This window comes from Pseudoliparis swirei, chromosome 13, assembly GCF_029220125.1.
Source record: "Pseudoliparis swirei isolate HS2019 ecotype Mariana Trench chromosome 13, NWPU_hadal_v1, whole genome shotgun sequence".
NCBI classification, from domain to species: Eukaryota; Metazoa; Chordata; class Actinopteri; order Perciformes; family Liparidae; genus Pseudoliparis; species Pseudoliparis swirei.
This window is the reverse complement of record NC_079400.1, coordinates 6153462-6174457: the sequence shown is the minus strand read 5'-3', so window position 1 is coordinate 6174457 and position 20996 is coordinate 6153462. Positions and strand designations below refer to the sequence as shown.

General features: G+C 40.6%; 2 protein-coding genes across 2 annotated transcripts; both read right to left on the bottom strand.

Moving 5' to 3' along the window:
- Positions 1 to 1280: 1280 nt before the first annotated feature.
- Positions 1281 to 17166, bottom strand: LOC130204101 (choline O-acetyltransferase-like). Its single transcript, XM_056430617.1, has 15 exons — positions 17083 to 17166; positions 12481 to 12583; positions 10845 to 11036; positions 10042 to 10160; positions 8746 to 8799; positions 8390 to 8570; positions 7219 to 7396; positions 6937 to 7106; positions 6075 to 6175; positions 5835 to 5963; positions 5625 to 5747; positions 5397 to 5538; positions 5077 to 5139; positions 4276 to 4413; positions 1281 to 3362 (listed from the first exon to the last, which is right to left on the bottom strand). The coding sequence occupies exons 2-15, from the start codon at positions 12526 to 12528 to the stop codon at positions 3108 to 3110; spliced, it is 1893 nt and encodes a 630-aa protein (XP_056286592.1). The 5' UTR covers positions 12529 to 12583; positions 17083 to 17166; the 3' UTR covers positions 1281 to 3107.
- Positions 17167 to 17836: 670 nt separating this feature from the next.
- Positions 17837 to 20475, bottom strand: slc18a3b (solute carrier family 18 member 3b). Its single transcript, XM_056430089.1, has one exon. It carries the CDS (start codon positions 20137 to 20139, stop codon positions 18571 to 18573), a length of 1569 nt encoding a protein of 522 aa, XP_056286064.1. The 5' UTR covers positions 20140 to 20475; the 3' UTR covers positions 17837 to 18570.
- Between the last annotated feature and the right edge of the window lie 521 nt (positions 20476 to 20996).

The following is a 20996-nucleotide window of genomic DNA, read 5'->3' as shown; positions in this document are numbered from 1 at the left end:
TGTATAGATCTGCACTTAAACTGGACACCTTGGATTGTATTTCATGTTTCACTGGTACCTTATGCAACCTTCCCCCACCAACGCAGCTGTTTGGTCTGAATTGCTGCTAATATGCACATATTGATTACTTTATAATGCATACTGTCTGAGGAAAAACTTCTATAAGATCTTTGAAATATGACCGAGCACTGCGGTGTGCAAATGGTAGATTATTGTTTATCACGATAAGTATCCTAATGCTGCTGTTTTCTCATAAGAAGAGGGGCTTTGGAGGGGGAGGCTGGGCCTCGCCCATGCTGATCTTCAAAGGAAGAACTAACTCCTGCAAATGGGACCATTACCGGGTGGTGCAGAGACCATTTTATGGAGCTCCTGAACCCAACTGTGGAGGAGGTGGAGCTCAAAGACTCATGGGGATCCTGGCCCTTTCCTTTAACAGCGAGACCGAAAAACAATCACAATAGTTTTGACATCCAGTCCACACTTGTTTGGTAGACTTGCAGAAAGCTTAGGACTCTGTTCCCCCAAAGGATTTACATCTGCATGGGAAGAGTTCACACCTGTAAATCTAAAGCCATGGTTCTTATGAGTTGGGAGCAAGTTGCAGCAGTGAGTTGGTGATACAACGCTGAGACAATGATGATCAATATCATAGAAGTGGATCATTTTGGGGTTGTTGCCACTAACCAACTGAACTTTTTTAATCCAAATGAGTCTGCATAATTATTTTTTTTACTCCAATTTGTATTACGAATTTAATTGGGCCAGTTCACAGACGCTTGTCTAAACGTTTAACGTTTTTTGGGCCCTTGATGAACCTGGTTCAGTGGCTTAACCATTGGAGGATTACATTTAGGTCTCTCCCAAAAGACCTTTTCAGATGCCGGTGAAAACGAGGCCATCTGTTGTGAGTGTGTTCGTGAAGCGGCCGTGCTGCCAACAGACAACCAGATGCAAATGAGTCCAGTTGTTTCTCCAGTTGTACTTGAGACTGACCATCAAGGCCAGTTTATTCTTGTTATCTTGCTATAATATTTGATGAACAAGACTTATAGTGAGTAATTGTGTTCTTGTGTGTCTAATATCCTAATTGAGACTAAAACTGACACAATAAAAAAAGTCAGTATCCATAATTTGTGGTTGTATTAATTTTGGCAATACTAAATAATATAAAATTCAGAACTGTAACTCTGTGCCGTAAGCATCCAACTCGAGAAATTAATTTCAGCACTTCAGCCAGACGACTTTCATCCATTCAACAGAAAACACTGACACTACTGGATAGTTTAGAGTTCCTTTTATTTCTGGAATAAAGTACGAGTTTTTGCAACACAACAGTTGTATTACATCTTAAATTAGCAATTTCTTCTATCAACAACATATCGTTGTACCCTAAAACAAACTAATCTGCCTTTTTATTTAGTTTTTCATGATAAACATACACGTTTTCATTGAATATTCATTGAACCCAGTCAAAGATGTGTTACATTAATTGCCATTCATAAATAATTAAACATTAATCCACATTAATACTATTCAGTGGTTGAAAGGATATAACGGCAAGAGTTACTCCCATGGTTTACAAAGGGAAAACCCAGTGAACACATGACAGGTATTACATAATTAACATGTAGCACTTAGCAATCACCAACAAATCTAATTAACTTCAGAGGTAAAACATTCAATCATTTTAGAATATCACATCTGGCAGGAAAACGGTTTACATCCATTTATTTTAAGGCATGTGTTACTTATTTGTACCCTTTACTAGTATGTTCCTCTATCATATCATATTTTCATGTGAACATAAAAAAATACAGATAGCATATAAGAATAAACATGCAATGTGTGTCGCTTATAGTTTTTTTGTGTCATTGATTTTTGAAATAATCTACACGGATTACAATCACTTTGGAAGATACATAACAAGTGTCATACAGTGGAGACAGGACAACACATATCCTCACATCTCTGATTCAATTCTATTTTTACATGAGCCACCACAGATTGAAAGACATTATACAAGACAAGTCACAGTACACTTTGAATCAATATTTTTTTTCCACAAACAGCATGCACAATGTAACGTCCAATATTTCTGATTATCAAAAATAGTCAATATATTAGTACCTAAGCTCCATGCATCTTTAGAGTTTATTTTTTTAAAATTGCACATCTACCCTCACTGCACTTGCTATTGTTTTATTGCACTACAGTATAACAATACATCCCTCATTTTACCTCCAAATGCAAATAAAAAGCACGTACATACACATGAACACAGTTGTTTGCCTCAATCACCACTAGACTGTGTTATACTTTTAAAGTAACACTGTATCACACGTAATAACTGTTGCTTTAACATGGAACACAGACACACATGGAGACAACCTTAAACGTGCCACTGAAACCACATCAGTACTCCCTCTATGCACATTACTCATAACCCATCCTCTGCGTTTACGGTTATTGATTCAAATATTTAAGTGCCTCATCAGACCGACTTCACATATACACACCACCTCTTTGGAAACCTCATGGTGTCACTAGAATAAACCATGACATCACTTTAGCACATTAAATTAGATCGTGCACAGTATATAATATAACTGATCCAGTTTGTTATTACATGATGGCACACAACGTTAAACAGGATCATCTTTACAGGGTGTCAAGGTTGTTATAAGCATCTTGAATAAACTGTCTTTTCTTTTTTACTTTTACAGAATATTCTCATATCCATTACTATTCTGTGTTTGTAAAATGTACATCGGGATCTCTCAGCGGATTCACTGCTCGGGGAGTTGCCTCTCATCAGGACTACAAAGCGGGCATGGCTTCAGTTTCAGTTCATCTCAGTCTGCTGAGTCAAACTGTTGGACCCAAAATCATTATCCACATATCCCCAAATTAAAAAAAAGTTTTCCAGTTTTCAATCAAATCACATTTCTTTTAGTATTATATAGTATAAATGATCTTTTAGGCAATATCTTAAAGGAACACGACCACACAGACAACAAAGACACACACATGCATCTCAACTACTGAGTCTAAGTCTACGTTTGCTGAGTGGAGCAGCTTGAGGTGCCGTGCTCTTTCAGTTTGTCTTACTTCCCTGATGCCTGACTCTGGCCACCATCGACCCGTTTGGGAGACGCAGCACTGGTTCTGTTGCACAGGTCCCTGATATCCAGCAGGCCGTCGTTCAGGACTTTGACGAAAACGGCCGAGTTCGTCTCTGTGTTCTCCCAGAAACTGGACACGCAGAAGATGATGTGGTCTGACTTCGGGCTGTAACAGGCGCCGTAGCCGTTGGGCGTCACCGGGCCGTAGCAACATAACATCTTCACTGTGGTTTGGACCTGATACGAGAGAGCACCGTCGGGGTTAGCCCAGTCAAGAGAACGTAAAAGTTCATGTATTATTGCTTCATCACTTTCATTAGAATATTAATTTAGCATATTTACAGTCAAAACATGAAGTTGTTTAGTTTGCAAAACAGAAAAAAACTGCATATCCTCTCATTTGATGAGTTGGAACCATTTATTCTTGATATGTGACCCAAATGATTAATGGGTCATTAAATTATTCTATACTTTCTTTGTTGATCAATGAATTAAGTAACCACAAATGTATTTTCTAACCAGTGTCTGTTTACATCCCACCACATGCAGGGCCTAATGCTTTAACCCTGCAGGTGTTCCAGACAACTGAAACATGAAGCAGACTCTTGACATCTTTAAAGCTTCATGCAAAACTCTCTGACTTGGCTGCCTTAAGCCATGGAGATTAGTAAAACAAATGAAATGATATATTCACAAATAATAAAATACCATATCAGCAAGCACAGAGTCCTCTGTGAGCATCTCAAACACCAGCAAAAGCTATATTTAATTTAGTTTTGTGCATTTAGTTTACGTATACAGCCACAATTATCTATTTAAATGACTACAGTAGAGCTCTTTTAGCCATTTACTGACGATACAGTGTTTTCTCGTGGATCCTGGGATCTTTCTTCATCTTGAATTATATACAAAAAATGTGTTAAATTTGCAGGAAATGTTTGCCGGCTTGATGGCTGTCATGTTATCGTATTTTGCTTGCCGTGACGTCAACGTGCCTCTGCTCACGAGAGGAGGAAGTGAGGATGGATTCATCTAAAAAACACTATTCGCACCAGTATTTCCTCAACAGTTTCTCCTCTGTGTTCTCTATCTTCAACCAGAATCAAAAGTTTAAAGCGTTATGTTAGAATAGAGTGGGATCACGTGTTACCTGGCTAGTCGTCAGGATGAACTGGTTACTGGACGAATATGTCTCGTCACTGAAGATGTCTGGCTTCTCCATGTTGAGCTCCTTTGCGATCCTCTGGAGCCCGAGGAGGTGATTGTCTATTGCCATTCCTGAAATAGCCTGAGAAATATTTTTCATTTAGTGCGAAGGAAGTATTTTCAGTCGGACCTCAATATGATCACATGAGTTATTTCCAGTCCAGTCCTTTACAACCACCTCACCTCAAACCATTAGATTGCAGACCATGTACACCGAATTATCTTAACTTCCTCTCTGATGATTTGAATAGAAGTTCAACACCCATATGCCTGCTTTTTTCAAATAACACCCCAAAATATATACATTTATTTAGTTTTTCTGCCATTAAATGGTCAGTATTGAAAAGTATTGTAACGCACGTCAATTCAAATTGACTGTAGCTGCCACCATCCTGAAGAGATGATTAAAACAACTCTGCATGACCCATTTTGGGGAAAGACAATTATTAACTTTCTTGCTGAGTGTTAGATGAGAGTATTGATACTGCTCTCATATCAGTCTGTAGAATATGAAGCTCCGTGCCTTAGCTGAAATGTAATATTTGTCATGCAGATATTTGCGTGGTATCAATCTTTAGAATCTAACTCTCAGCAAAAAGTGCATTTCCAAAAAGGTCAAACAGGTCAAACAAAGTGTCCAAGGAGTGAATGTTTAATGAGATGAAGATGTAAATTGTACACGTTTAAATTCTGTCTGTCACATTAATTATACTGAATAAGGCTAACAAAACAAAAAAATACTTACTGCAATTGTATAATTTGTCTGGGCATTGATTGCATTATGCAATCGTTTCATTTTTTCCGCATCCTGTATGAGAAGCAACAAATTATTTTGAGAAACAAAACACAAGGCATTTTTATATTGTAAAAAAGGAGCAGGTGTACAGCCTGTAAATCAATTTGTTCATAGACTGGTTAAATGTGTAGGGAGATCATCTGTTGGGATCAGTTCACTGGGAATGGCAGGGTGAGGTGACTGGTCGCACCTGTTTCATTTAAGCAGGCGTGATACACTAACGTGGGAGTAACTCAGTAATTGGGGTCGAAGTGAGAAAAATGACTCACGGAGAAAGTGGCCCTCTCATCTGTCATGGCCGTCGCAAAGGCCAGGGCCTCCGGGGTGGCAGAGCGAATATTGTCAACCCGACCTCGTTTGAAACGCCGAATGGACGCACTCTCATAAGTGGGCCTGAGCCTTCTGTTGCATCTGAGACACAAGACCACGATATCAGTATATTTCAAAGGGCATATTGGTGGCCACATTTGAAGATTGAGATCCTGAAAGTGCTTTACTTGTAAACCGCAAGTTGTAAGGCAAGTTGTATGAATGCATCGGGACTCGTCTTCTGTTTTTTTATGAATTCTGTCCCATAGAAATCGAAAATGAAAACATCCATGTCCAGATTATTCACCAGCCTGGAAGGAAAAAGCGGAGACGTGAGACAAGAGACAAGACGTTGACGCAAGGCATTATTTGTAGATAAGATGAAGTATTGGTCTTGCCACTGGAGTCTGTCTCCTGAAGCTGCTAAAAGTCCTTCGATCTGTGGGTCGCATTTCCAGAGCAGCCTTCTTGGAGGGGCGAGGTTACTGATGCCGGATGCTCCCGCCGTCTTGGACGGACTCCCCATTCTGTTCAAGACAACAACAGCACGTGTGTCTCCCTCACTGTTGGCCTCAGCAGCATTCATTGACAACAATATTCAGTGTGTGGTTATATGTTGCACCGACGGGCTGACTTACACGTAGTTGTATACGTATTCAGAGCAATGCACCATAACCATTCCCTCGAACACCGAATGTTCGAACACAACTCCGCAAGTCCCGTCCATTCCTACAACAAACTGAGAGGAGGTGGATTAGCTAACTGCCCGAACTCTACATTCATGGAGGATTTAAAGCCCCATAATGGAGTTTTTCTCTTTTAGCGCCCCCTTCAGTTTTGGAGGTATTTAACGTTTACTTCAGTGTCGTAAATACCCAGTTACGATAGATGCAGCCTCGCATATACTTGTATTGATGACCAGACGAAGTCAGAAACCAAGAAATGATGTCAACCGATAAGGTAAGAATATTCAAAGATTTTACATAAATATGACTGCATAGTTTTATTCATTGTGATATCGGAGATGAATGCTAACATAACCAAAAGAATGACAACATTTAGTTTAGATGAAATACCGATCGCGTTTTTCAGCCTATGTACGTTGTTTTCTAAATGTTTGAATGTGGAGTACGTGTGATCGAATACAATATTGTTGACAACGCCAAAAAGCTACATATTCGTAATTGACATTGGAACGTGTAATTCATTACAAGAGACTTTGCTTGCTTCGCCCTTATACTGGAGCTGCGAGCGTGGACTGGCACTATATGACGTTGCGTAATCACTGCCAGAAAGCAGGTCGAAGTACATCCGCCCCGGATCGGGCGGCCCCAGAATCCTACATAGCGGAGTTATTTCCCCACAGACCCCCGATGGCAATGGCGGAGGCGCAAATCGCCATATTAAAAGTCATTGTAGCGGCACAATTTTTTTCAAGCTGTTATTTTAAGGTACAGTTGTTGCATAATGTGACTTTAAGTGCCTTGAATGTTGCCCTACCTGTATCGATTTGTCATACCAGCGGTTTGCCCCATTCTTCTCACGGCCGCAACCATGCAGCAGCTGCAGGGCCCTGTTAGAATCCCTGGGCACCAGGCCACCGTGCTCATCCAGGCACACCACACACAGACAGCTCTCAACCAGGGCCAGAGAGTCCCTGTTGGTTTGATCTGGATGGAAGAGGGAAGGAGACGAGATATGTATTGGTTTACTCATCTCGAAATTGTTTGCAGTCGTTTAAAATTTCTGATATAAATTTCGGGAAACATTTGAAGTGGAGACCTTTTGCTAGTGCATTTCTGGCTTGCGCCCATTCTGTTCTCCCATCAGATGTCAGGATGCCCAAAGGAGGGAGTCGCTCTGCTGCGTTTTCTGCCATCGTCATGACTTTCTCCAGTTGGGATAAGATCTCAGTCTCGTTGAGCTGCTTGCCGTTTGTGACTACATCCAACGCGAAAAACTAGGGGAAAAAAATTGATTATAGAAATCATGTGTTCCTTAACTATTTCATTGCATTGCATGATGCAACTTCAATCATGAATATGTGTGTTTCCATGTGTCCTTGTCTACTAAAAGTCATTCATGTCGGATTCATTCATTGCTACTGTGGTACGGTACTTGAACAGCTGAGATAAATAGGACGCTAGTAATTACAGCTGAATATGTTCCAGTGGTACCTAAAATAAGGCTCCTCTACTATGATCAGTTAAACACACGACTGAAGGAAGCTCTGGCAGATTCAATCAACAGTGATGTAGTTAACGCCCGTATCTCCATGGGGACGGGCGTGTGCCACGGACTGATAGATCCCAGAGACATTTCCAGGTGAGGCGTCCTGCTGTGCCTCTTTCCGAGGTTATTGAAAGGCACAATATGTGAGCTAAATGTTATGAAAATAGTAGCTTTGGACTTCAGACCTGCGTCTCAGCGGCGTGGGATTTTAAGAATTCAAATGTCTAACTGAAGAGCAACTTTTTTAATGTGAGTTATATAGTCCTAATGTACTATAACATAAAGATTATACCATGCCATGAACCTTAGGAAATATCTCTCATGGATTATTTTTTTCCAGTTTCGCTTTCATGACGCTCCACTCAGCATATTCATATATGGCACCTAGACAGAATAAATGTTATGTTTATTGTAGCCAAATGCTTAGAAGAGTCCAATACTCTGAAATCTGATGTAGGAAAAGTTTACACGAGAGGCCAGTATTGCTGCATGCAATGGGAACAAATTATCTGAAGAAAAAAGTATTCAAACGAAAGTAAATCCATGGCCTTTGTATGACATGACGTCCAGACCACTCTCATCTTTCAGCGTTTATCGATAAACGCTATATATAATATTACAATGTCTTTGCATGTATTCATCTTTTCTCTCAAGTGAACAGGACCCTGTCTGCAGTCAGAAGTGTGATGGAGCGTGAGAAGTTTCCTCCGATGATGCTGACCTGGTTCTTGCACGCCACGATGACGTGCTGCGACGCGGCGGACGCTACGTTCGTCTCGACCTCCAGCGTGTCCGTCTGTAACCCCGGGACGCGGTAGGAGCTGAAGACGCGGTAGTACTGCTCCATGCACAGAGGAGTCTCAGCTTGCTTACCTCCAGCAACATCCACTGGCAGTGACCGCCTGAGAGACACGAGTACACGGATTACCTCGAGACTCTCACTCTAATCACTTATTATTTTATTGTCATCTTGCATTCGCTGACTTTACTCGGTAACATAGAGTGTAGCACCAGGGGGTATGCGGGTGGAGGCTGAGGGTGCAGGGTGGCATGTCATCCATTATAGGTTAAACTCACTTATCAATGAGAGCAGCATAGTCCACTACTCCTCTGATGAGACGAGCAGCAAATCTTAAAAGAGTGAGAAGTAAAAAAAATAAAAAAATAACATGAAACACTGAACATAGACAGCGATCTGGCTGGTGATTATAATCAGATCTGCTCTCATCTCTCACAGGACAACCGTAATCACATTATGGCAAATCACTAGGATACAGTGGGCGAGCTGTGTGTGTTTATCTGTGTTTGTGAGAGAGAGAGAGAGAGACAGTCTGTACGTGTGAGTGGGCGGTGTGGGCACACAGGGAAAACACAGAGCCCTGTCAGGTCTCATGTTGTGTGTCATTTGTCTTGGTGTTATTACGTTCGAAGCCAGATCAATACGAAGGAGGCGGCCGCAGTGCTCCACACCCCTAAATGAAGCCTGACTAGCGGTCTCTGCGGTGAGTTTAGCCCTGTCACTCGCAATCTAATAAATGTCCGTGTCAGTAGATTACCAGCTCCGGGTGCTCTGGAACTATCCGGTTAGTGCGGCGAGAGCTGACAAAAGCTAATGTTGAGTTACAGGCCTGGGTGGACTGCTGTAATGTTTGGTGGATGGCGGCTCATTTAATAATGGGCAGAGATATAACCAAGAGAGGATGCCAGTGATTTTTTTTCCATGTCTGTAATTCAGATCTTAATCTGAGTCTGTGCCTGCTGAGAAGAACATAACCCCTGTCTGCAGGACTGGGTGATGTACTGTGTACTTTGTATTGTTAGTGATGGCATTGTACTGGGGTTGGGAAACTGCCCTTGTCAAAGACTCTCAAGCAATCTGCAAACAATCTGGGATGTCCAGTGCATTCTGGGAGTTATTATGTGATATGAATTATTGTGGTTGGCTTTTTTTAAATTGTATTTTTATTTTATATACTTCTACTTGAATATGAGATTTCCTCTAGCTCTCTAGACCTTTTTTGGACAAGCCGGTAATTGTGAGATTAATTGATAATGAAGATATTTGTTCTATTTGTTGCATATTGTTCTGTTGGCCGCAGTCACAAGATCAATATTGTTAAGTTTACATTACTGAAATAATTTCGAAAAAAGTGTTAAACCTTTGTTTCAGTTGCACATTTCTTTTCATTTTTACATGTTGTTATATATCCTCAAGCAATTTATGATGATGTGTAGTTGTTATTTGCTCCTCTCAGTGACCTATTCAGTTAGCAGCAGCAGTCATGGATCTCTGGTTACTCACAGGATGTGGAACGTTGAAACACTCAGCACATGCAACGGTTTGGCAATAGCAGAACCAAAAACAACACATACCCGAGGGCGTCTTTCTGATCTTTAAACGCTTGCTTAGGATACACCGTGACGGGACTGGAGTTGACCGGAAGGGCCATCCTGTTGTTCAAGTACATGTCCTCCAGCCAGTAGTCAAACACCTAAATAAAAAAAACCAAGGACACTTTTTGAGAAATGAGGCTTTGTCAAGCCTTTTAAACTCAAGTTATTACTGTCAGAGTTTGATAATGGAGGAAAAATAACTTGACAGTGTGTCACTGCCAGGTGAAAAGAAGAGTGGGAGAGAGTCAGCGTGGGAGCGTGATAGACTCCAGATGAGTTGAGGTCTGACCGATCACCCAGACACAGGTGGAGCTACTGAGGCAACACCGGCTCCAATAACTCTTTATTGTAAGGTGTTTCACTTTCTTCAACTCTTTCATGAATGAGTAATATATATTCTTTTGAAAAAGTCATTTCTATATATATTTTTTTCAGACTCGATAGAGCAGATGAAGTTTGAAACAGTAATATAAAAAACACACACACACAATCAAAGTTTAGGCTTATTACAAACACTATATTGTAAAAGGTCAAATTCAATAAATTGGATTATAATGATTATGAATGATACAAAGAATGTATTGACTGAAAGGTCATTAGAGAATGATTTTGCAATGAACTATATTAAGTTTTTCAAATGAACGTTTGATGAACGAGAAAGGAGGAACACATCCAGAATATCTTAAACACTAATAAAACAAAGACAAACTTAATTAATATAAGTGAACCTACGGCAAGGAGCAGCAGTGTTTGTCATTTATTTTTCAGATCTGAAAGTTTACCCAGTTGGATGTCTTGTCCCTCCTCTCTGAAAGCTTCTTCTGGAGAACCTCTCCGACGCCTCCAGGAGCCCCAAACTTCTCCACAATGGCCTTTGTTTTCTTGAACTGCTCCTCCCCGACCAGGTGTTGGACACTCTTCAAGTAAACGTCGAGGGTTTGTTTCAGTGGCGGCACAGGGACCTTTGGCAACTTCTGATGTCATATAAAGAAACACAGATTGTTATAAATACAGTAATAAGTAATGAAACGTAGCAGCTGTTTGATATTTTTAAGTCTTTCCCCTGATTCACCGTGGGTTCATTAGTTAAATTGGTAATTCTCTCACATGTGTTCTTTCTCCTTATTAAAATCATTATTATTAGAACCTCCGTCAATAATTCAATTTAAATGCTTCAAGGATTATTTGAGAATATAGTCTCCAGCCCTCTGGGACTTGAAACACTCTTGTTTTCATTAGAAGAGAAAATGCACATTGATTATATTTTCTGTCTGATGTTTTAACATTTACATAACTGTACTGTTAGTATCCCCACATGTTAATATTGAATATTGAATTTGAATTATAAAATAGGTTTCCGATCTATGGATTCCTGGAAATTGGGTTTGCGTAGCTGTTTTTCTTTTCTTTTCAGGAAATCGTATTATGTTGATTACAATTTGAAGCCAATCAAGCCACAGTAAATGCAAACTCAATTATATCATAATACTCTACTGACTCAATCTGGATTAAATGACACAAAATATTTCATGTCCCACTTTGAGTGTCTGAAAGGTGGAAGGCTGTCTGGTTCGCCCCTAGCGGACAGTTAGTGTAAGTGGCGATGCCGCTGTCCGTGGTGCTGAAATTCAACACTTAACGTTTCCAACTTCAGGTCAATGGACAGCGACAATGCTCAGTCTTAAAACCATATATATATATGGTTTTAAGACTGAGCATATATATAAATATATATATATATATTTATTTTATTTATTTATATATATATATATATATATATACAGGACTGTCTCAGAAAATTAGAATATTGTGATAAAGTTCTTTATTTTCTGTAATGCAATTAAAAAAACAAAAATGTCATGCATTCTGGATTCATTACAAATCAACTGAAATATTGCAAGCCTTTTATTCTTTTAATATTGCTGATTATGGCTTACAGCTTCAGAGAACTCTAAAATCCTATCTCATAAAATTTGAATATTTCCTCAGACCAAGTAAAAAAAAAGATTTATAACAGCAAAACAAAATCAAACATTTGAAAATGTGTTTCCAGGTGTTTCGAGTTAATTCGACGATTCAAGTGATTTGTTTAATACCCTACTAGTATACTTTTTCATGATATTCTAATATTTAGAGATAGGATATTTGAGTTTTCTTAAGCTGTAAGCCATAATCAGCAATATTAAAAGAATAAAAGGCTTGCAATATTTCAGTTGATTTGTAATGAATCCAGAATGCATGACATTTTTGTTTTTTTAATTGCATTACAGAAAATAAAGAACTTTATCACAATATTCTAATTTTCTGAGACAGTCCTGTATATATCGTTTTAAGACTGAGCATATTAGAATTGAATGAGTGCTTATTTATTTTAAAACAAAACATTTTCACGATGAAAGCAATTACACGTGTTCATACTTGGCTGTCTGGGTGCCAGACTGTCTCTTTCTTCTCCATGATTGGCATTCCAGTCAAAGGGGAATCATGTAGAAATCCTCTTGAGACGATCTGAGGTCTCAGTCTTTCTTTCACGAAGCATTTAAAGACATTTGAGAAAGAGAGCAGAACAACTACAGTTAATACAATTTACTGAGCAATGGAGGTACACAGTACATCAGGCTTCCATTCTTCATCGTTTTGCCGAATGCAATTCACTGCTTGTCCTTGCATTCCAGCTGTGCCTAATCGCTCACCAGTGTAAAGAGATATGCATATTAAAAACTCTTTTCATCTCTATTGCAGTCCTCAAAGTTTGTTTCCCAAAACAAATGATAATTCATCCAATAAAAGGATACAATGTGTTTCACTTTTTAATGGAATTTTACGAACAATGCTAAAAAAATAATTGTATATAATTATGGATTGTACAGTATTCATCGTTGCAAGTTTGTTTGAATGTTAAAGGCATGATTATGATAATCAAAAATAACTTTCACAGCACAGTGGACTTTAAAGTACGCACGTGGACACCGTGCATCACCTTGTGTGGATTTAGGGCACCGCATGGTTGTAATATGTTAATGACCTTTTATTTGCCTCTCCCGCACAGAAACAGAGTGAGGCAGAGGCAGTGACCCCTTTTTGAAACACCTTGCTGCTGAAGGACATGAAGCGAGTTACAATGTGTGCCCTTAGTAACACTTTCGGAACATTGTGCTTCTCTGGAGACTTCCCTTGGTGCCCTTATCCGTGGTAAAGGCCTCTCCTCCCATGACACACTTGTGTTTATACTTCTCGTCCTCACCATTTCTCTGCACAGGCCGCCAAATTGGTTGCTCAAAATTTCGAAAATCTGATGGTAAACCGTGTCTCCTTTCACGTTTATTTTTTCACGATGCTGAGTTGTTGCACAAGCAAGAGACCATGCGACAAAGGGGAGGTATGGTTGTTCAATTGGTAACACTACATTTATTCACTCACGTTGTTTTGAGCTTTTGAACAAAATACTGTCAAACCTGCATAACATGTGCAACACATATGTAACCACACTACAGGCAGCACACCCACCTCCTATATGCCAATTTAAAGATCCTGGCTCACCTGTATGCTTCATGTGTGGCGAGATATCATCAAAGAACCAAATATTAAATGTTAAAAGACATTTCTGGAACAAACACCCAGTGTTTGCTGAGCGTATTAAGCTGCGGATATGTGAAAAAGAGCCATCTCTCAATTGCTGCAGCAAACTGAGCAAAGTAAATATACTTTCACAAGGTCTTCAAACTCGACTACTGCTGCTGGTTCTGTGGCAGCTCATGAAAATAGTGAGGAGTCCGTTAGTAACATGTATCCGTCCTCGGGAGCGTTTCCTAACTCCTAAATCGTTGGCATAGTGAGGAAGCTCACTGTAAATGTAGCAAATGATACGTGTTTTAAATCGGAAGTGTATAGTGTGGATATTGCCTATTTATTGCAGTTATTTTTACTCAAATAATAAGTTATTGCATTTAAACTATCCTTAGCCTTCTTGGAGCAGTGCTGCTGCACAGTAAAATTGGCAGTGTCAATTTAACACTTAAATAGTTTATTTTAACAGTCAGCCATTGAACATATGGTCCCTCGTCCACAAAGTGTTACAGTAACACTGAACATAGTGTTAACATTTCAGAGTTAATGCAACTCTGGTCAGAGTTATTATTTTACTCTACACTACACTGAGAAGTGTTTATTTAGAATAACAGTAGATGAGTGAGTGTCAAATGTAAACAACACTATAAGTTGTATTTACAGTTTTACACTAAATACCACTACAAGTGTTATTTATATTTCACACTCGGACTTGGACACCGGGTAATGTCAAATTTGCCGTCCCAGTTCTCAATTGATGCTGTATTGGGTAACCTCTCATCACGATTGATTTATAATAAACCTATCGCAGCACATGATCGTAGCTGGACTCCAGAGGCAGAGATGCCTTTTATATTGGTGACTGATTATGGATAATTGAATCCATCTGCCTTAGGCTTACTAAATTACAACACATGCACCTTATAACGATAGATGTAGAAAGATGGCTCTTTTGAGCCGTGGGTAGCGATGGGATTTGAAAGAACTGGGTACAATGTTTGGCTGTGGTAATGCTCAGTATGCACATATTGCTTTTGAGCAACTATATGGCAGACTTTACTTTCTTACCAAGTTTAGACAGCAGAATATACGGCGAAAGATGTCGAAAAGAAAAGAGATTACTTTCTCTGCTATCCTGAAAAGGTATCGCTAGATTGGGTCCAGAGCCTCTTGGTCGCCTCCTCCTTGTGTTCACAGTCAAATGAGAGCGAGGCATAAAATACAGGTTCATATCGGGGGAAGTGAGACGATATGAAACATTGTTTATTCTGAAAGGTGTGGTTCACCTTGGCACATAAGTGTGTGTATGTGTGTGTGTGTGGGGCGGGGGGGGGGGGCCTTCCTTTGAGCTTGAAGTTTGAAGAACAAAATTAATACTTCAAATATTAATCATTATTTCTAACCTTGTCAATGTCTTGACTATATTTGGACCTGTTTTGGGGCCCTTAACTCAGAGCTATCGGTCCAAAACTGTAGGGTATTCATATTCAGATGCCCCTCTTTGAATCTGAAAAGAATCCAGATCTTTAAGTTGATTGAAAGTATGAAAAATTAACTAAAAGAATGGTTTTAAGGATCGTACAAGGGTTATTGGCACGGTGACAATTTTCTCCTATGAAGGTTTTGGAGGAAATTCCCCCCACGACCTCAAAGTCTTATAACAAGGTAGATATAATATATTTAATATATAGCAGGAGGGTTATATCTGAGAGACAATTGGGAGGTCAAGGGTCAGTCTGCATAGTATGCGTGTGTGTGCATGTATATTTGTGTGTGTGTGTGGGTGTGTGTGTGCGTGTGTGTGATTCTGCCTGTGTTTGTATGTATGTGAGTGTCTGTATGTGTGTGTCTGAGTGTGTGTCTGTGTGTGAGTGTGTGTCTGTGTGTGTGTGTCTGTCATTCTGTGTGTGTGTGAGTGTGTGTCTGTCTGTGTGTGTGTGTGCATGTGTAAGAGTGTGTGCGTATGAGAGTGTGTGTCTGTGTGTGTGAGTATGTGTGTGTCTCTGCCTGTGTGTGTGTGTACGTATATGAGTGTCTATGTGTTCTGTCAGTGTGTGTGTGTGTGTGTGTGTGTGTGTGTGTGTGTGTGTGTGTGTGTGTGTGTGTGTGTGTGTGTGTGTGTGTGTGTGTGAAATGATGTCTTAGTTTGCATGCATATCAGTGGAAGTTGAAGGGTAAATCGTGTTTTATTTTCAATTCCCAAATTATTTCCCAGATTTTTCCGGGTACCTGCTCTTTTTGTTTGATGAGAAGTAAACACGCCTGTAAATAACCCAATGAAGGGTTTATTGTTTTGAGTTGTTTGACTGTTTAGCATTTTCCTCATTGATTTTGATGTATGCCTTTTATATTGTATTGTTTGAATAAATATAGACGTTTTATACTACTTCCGCTTAACAGACAAATCGGACTTTTATTTTGAAAGGTAAAAAGGAAGCGCACTTTTAATTTAGGTTAAAATGCGAACTTTATGGTATAGATTACGGACAGATGCGCATTTTATAAAAAGTGTAATAGTTGATTTGACCCGTATGGGACTAACTCTGTTAAGGTGGTGATAGTTTACGAGTTTTATTAATGTATTGTCACCTAAAGAAAGAAAATAATGGAGAGTCACCAGCAGTAGGCCTAAGTCTTCACGCCAATTCATATGATCCGTTACAACGCCTATTGCTGTCAGAATACGCAGGCGAAACAACATATAACATAATAATAAATAAGACTAGAGGACGCTTTTTACAATTCATAACAGCATTGTTGTCGAAAAGAGAGATAACAAACGGCTTAAGATACGTTGATCAGAGACGTATTTGTAATTATAATACGTCAAATACAAACGTAATCTGGAGAGAAATACGTTTCAGTCAAACGCAAATTGCATTTTAGGTCTGGGGGAACGTAATTTTTGTGATACAGGGTTGGTGTGTGTGTTCCATCTGATAAATGGACATAATCGAGTGTTTCCCATTAATAATTTCATATCGCGGACCTTAAGTAAACCACTAAAAAAAAATCAATAATAGTGCGATCAGCAATGTAAGTTCAAATGCCGAAGATATCATAAGGCCTTGAGACAATCAAATGTCAAACACAATATTTATGATTGATTAAAGTTGAAAATGGGTCGGATTGGACCCGAAGACGACAGGAAAGTTAAAGTAATAAAGCGAAAGACCTGGCGTGCACCACAGGGGGTATGACCCTTCCAAATACTCCTGAGCGCACCAACCGCTGTCCGCATAGCAGAGAGAACATCCTGCATTCACCTCTCACTGTGATCGCCTACACTCTATGAAGAGCAGCGACACTTATAACCCAAAGACAGACACCCACTTCCTCTGGTGTGTCGCCTTGATCCACAGGGAGGTGAGCACATTTGGGTAAATAAACACCCAGGGGGTCATATATAGGGAGTGCCTGTGTATACTTCAAAGAGAAGAAAAAGTGATATACCTGTTCGGTGGGTGCACCACTCAAGAGGTGAGATGAGTGTGTGGATGTTGCCTCCCACGTCCACGCTGTGAAGTCCTGTGTGAGTGTAGCGCTCCGGTCCCTCCGCCCTAAGGCTGCGACTCCACATTAAAGTGCGCCTTGGAAAAGATGCTGAAGGTGTTTGCGGCTATACCTACCCCGTTGGGGCAGGAAACTCCTCCCATTGAAATCTATTCGTGGAACATATTATGTGACAGCTGCCCCCTGCACCCCCCCCCCCTCTGACACACACACACACACACACACTATCAATTTAACAGAGAAAAAGTATACAGTCGCCTTCTGTCTGTCATTCAGAGGACATGTGATAAATAACATTTATGATGCATTTTCGGTTCAGATTGAAGTCCTACACTTTCTGCTGCGTTTGTCAGTTTGATTTGAATCAATACGGGAGACAAAAACAATCTTTGTGTGTGTGTGTGTGTGTTTTATTGTATATCATGGAAAATGGGCCGAATTGTGAGAGCTGATAGCGAAATTACGCATTGAAGTATTTTCAATAATCACAGAATGATTCATATTTTTCATCTTTCATAATTAAAACCTGATGAGATTTCCTTTTTCAACCAAGATAAATATACTTCTAAGCAACATTGAAGTGTGAATTGTTTTATAATCTGAATTCATCATATTTTCTAACGAAAAGTGTTCCAGACATATTTTGATGTTATTCGTTTGCAGCTTGAAATAAGAACGGAATCACCAGAGTTACACAGGTCCAAACAGAGATTTATTAAAACGACAAATGATGAATACACATGTTTTCATCTGAAGGAGACTGAATTCATTAGCTACGTCTTGACAAAATGTTTCATACATACACGCGCACATACACACAAACAAAACAAACGCACACGTACTTTGTAGAGGTCCACGTACGTTTGAACCATTTACAGTATGCACATATCCACATATGTACAAAAATCCATTTATTAGGATACATTTAAATTCAAACAACAAAAACATTTCAAACCGACTTGATACAAAATCAAAATCCGGGATTTTTTTTAAAACAACGTAAAGAGTAAATCAGGCCTTTGATGCGCAAGTAAAAAAAGTTTCTTCGGAGACTAAAAATATAGGCTATTTTTTTTGTAAGGGGGAAAATGTGCTGCATATATAGTTGGTCCCATATAATATTGTGCGTACATTTATCTATATATATAATTTTACAATAGTGATACACACGAATTCAACGGTAGCTGATAGATGTCGCACAAAACTCCAGTTATACGTCCATGACAAACGCTCCACAGACGTGTTCGACACAATGAACTCACAGTCAAAAAGAAACAATTAAAGCGGGTCACACCGTGATTTTGGTGACTGGGTGTTTATATTGCACATTGGTACTTACATAAAAGTTTAAATTACTTGACTATAACCTGCCTCATCTCCAAAATCTCTCCTGGGGAATGTTTCGGGGGAAGGGGGAGTGTGGCCGGGCTAAGTGTACTCCGTACCGGACGTCTCTTCTGACACGGACCGCTGTGCTCTGAATGTGTCAACCCCATTCTCATCTACTGCCAAGCAATTCCCCGCGGAACGGTAGCCCTTCTTTTTAGCTCTTCTCTCCTCCATCTTGATCGTGTCGTACAGACCCTGCGGAGCCTCCTCTAAGAGGTTATCTCTCTCGGAGTCGGACGGTTTCATTTGGCACACGTTGCGCAGCAGCAGCAGGGCTGGCGCGTAAAGCACATTGACGAGGCCCATGCCCAAATTAAGTTGTACAAATCCAAAATTGTGCACTATCTGGCCGGCTACTATAGGACCCATAGCATACGCAACAGAATATGAAATATCTGCTATGGCATAAATACTACCGTACACTGAAACATGACGCACGTCAACTAAAAATGCCAGTGTGGGCAGCAGGGCAGTGTCTACCAGAGCGATGCCAAAACAAATGCCGCACAACGGGGCGATGAGCTGCCCGAAAGTTTTGCATGCAGGGACTGTGCAGGAGCTCGCCCCTATGATAACCATGCCTAGAGCTCCGTAGAACCACCGCAGATGGGGATGCTTAGCTCCCAATTTGACTGTTATGTACACTCCGAGGACGTGAGGGAAGAAGGCTGGGAGCCAGATGAGCCCCATTTCCCACTGAGTGGAGTGCATGGTGGTCTCCATATAGTTGGCTATGGTGGGCTCCAGAAAAGCCAGCGGGATGTTACAGACTGTCAGCGCCCCGGCCACCACAGCTATATACGGGTCAACCATGAGTTTATATATGGGGGTCCCGACTGGCATGTTCTCTCTAGTCCTGTTGGAGAACGGCTTGATCACAGTCAGCAGCAGGACACCGTCCGCCAGACAAATGCAGGCGAGCACGATGAAGGGCACTTTCTTACCCGCAAACTCGTAAAGGATGCCCCCGAAAGGAGGCGCCACCAGACTCCCAAAAGAGATGAACGCCAGCGCAATGCCGAGCGCCGTGCTCCTCTCCGACTCCTCGGTGTATTTGTCTGCTATCATCGCGATTCCAGAGGTGTCCGCGAAAGCTGAGCCCAGACCCTGCAAACTTCTAGCCACAAACAGCGTCGTGTAGTTCTCCCCAATTGCAAATATGCAGGTGGACACGAACATAACACTCAGGCCAATTAAAAGTGGAATGTCATATCCAACCCGGTCTATGAAGGTTCCCGACAGCGGGCTGACTAACAGCTGCAGGATGGCTTTGGAGGCGAAAAGTACTCCAATCTGGACATCTAAATTGTTCTTGTTGATTTCGTCTTGGCTTGTGCTGTTGGCTGAAGAGTTGGGGTGTATCACTACGTGGACGTGCTCTGACTGCTCACTCTCCAGCTCAGCAAGATAGTCTGGAATAATTGGCACGATTACCATGTAGAGCATATTGTCCAGAAGGAGAGCCACGCAAACAATCACTAATATGATCCGTCGTTGCCGGTGAGGATCCTTCATCGCGGTGCCCAACTCCCTGGTTCTCTCGCCCATCGCGGACAGCTTCACCGCAGCTGATTTGACCAGCCCGGGCGTTCTTCCTTCTCCATCCATGATGTGTTTTTTTATGACTTTCGTAAAATAAAAAAATTGTAGTTGTGCTTCTCCCGTCTGCTGCCGATTGTTTCGCACCTCGGATGACTCGTTGGTGTTTTCTCTACGTGGATGTGATGCTCTCCGTTCTCACCTCGCCTGTGCGTAAAGGGAGAGGCGAAGGGGAACTTGGATGCCTCATCGGTGAAGATGGTTTCCCTCAGTTTTCTCAACGTGTCTTCGCCTCAGCCACATCCGATGCTGTTTCATGATCTCCGGAGAAGTGACGTGGTGAAATCGTAGCCTTTCTGCACCGTGCAGAGGTTTCGGTCACTAATCTTACATGGCACAGGCTGTTTGGAGCGACTTTGGTCATTTATTGAGCAGGCAGCTATCTTATGTACACTTGCCATATCATTGTGCGCTATTACTTTTTGATTGCACAATTATATACCTATATTTGGCACAATAAATATATGCCATATTCACTTAATTTAATATTCATATTTTATGATATGGTTAATATAACATACCATACAATTATAAATGTATTTTATTAGTTCAGTACTATACACTCCAGCAATTTGCACCACTATGCTCTTAAATGCAATGAGATTGTGCACAGTTTGAAAAGTGCCACAACTGGTCAAAAGTGCCAGTGCGCATACGCCGTCATGCTACACCAGAAAAAAGTGCCAGCCAATTGGTCAGTGACTGAGTGACAAAAAGGTTAAGCACTGTGACAGTCTGCGACTACTGATTGCGAGTACCAGAAATCAATCAAGTTTAAGGGTGACAGATGACACTTTTAGCGACGCAGCTGCGAATAGATAGATAGATAGATAGATATTAGATAGATAGATAGATCTATAGATGGA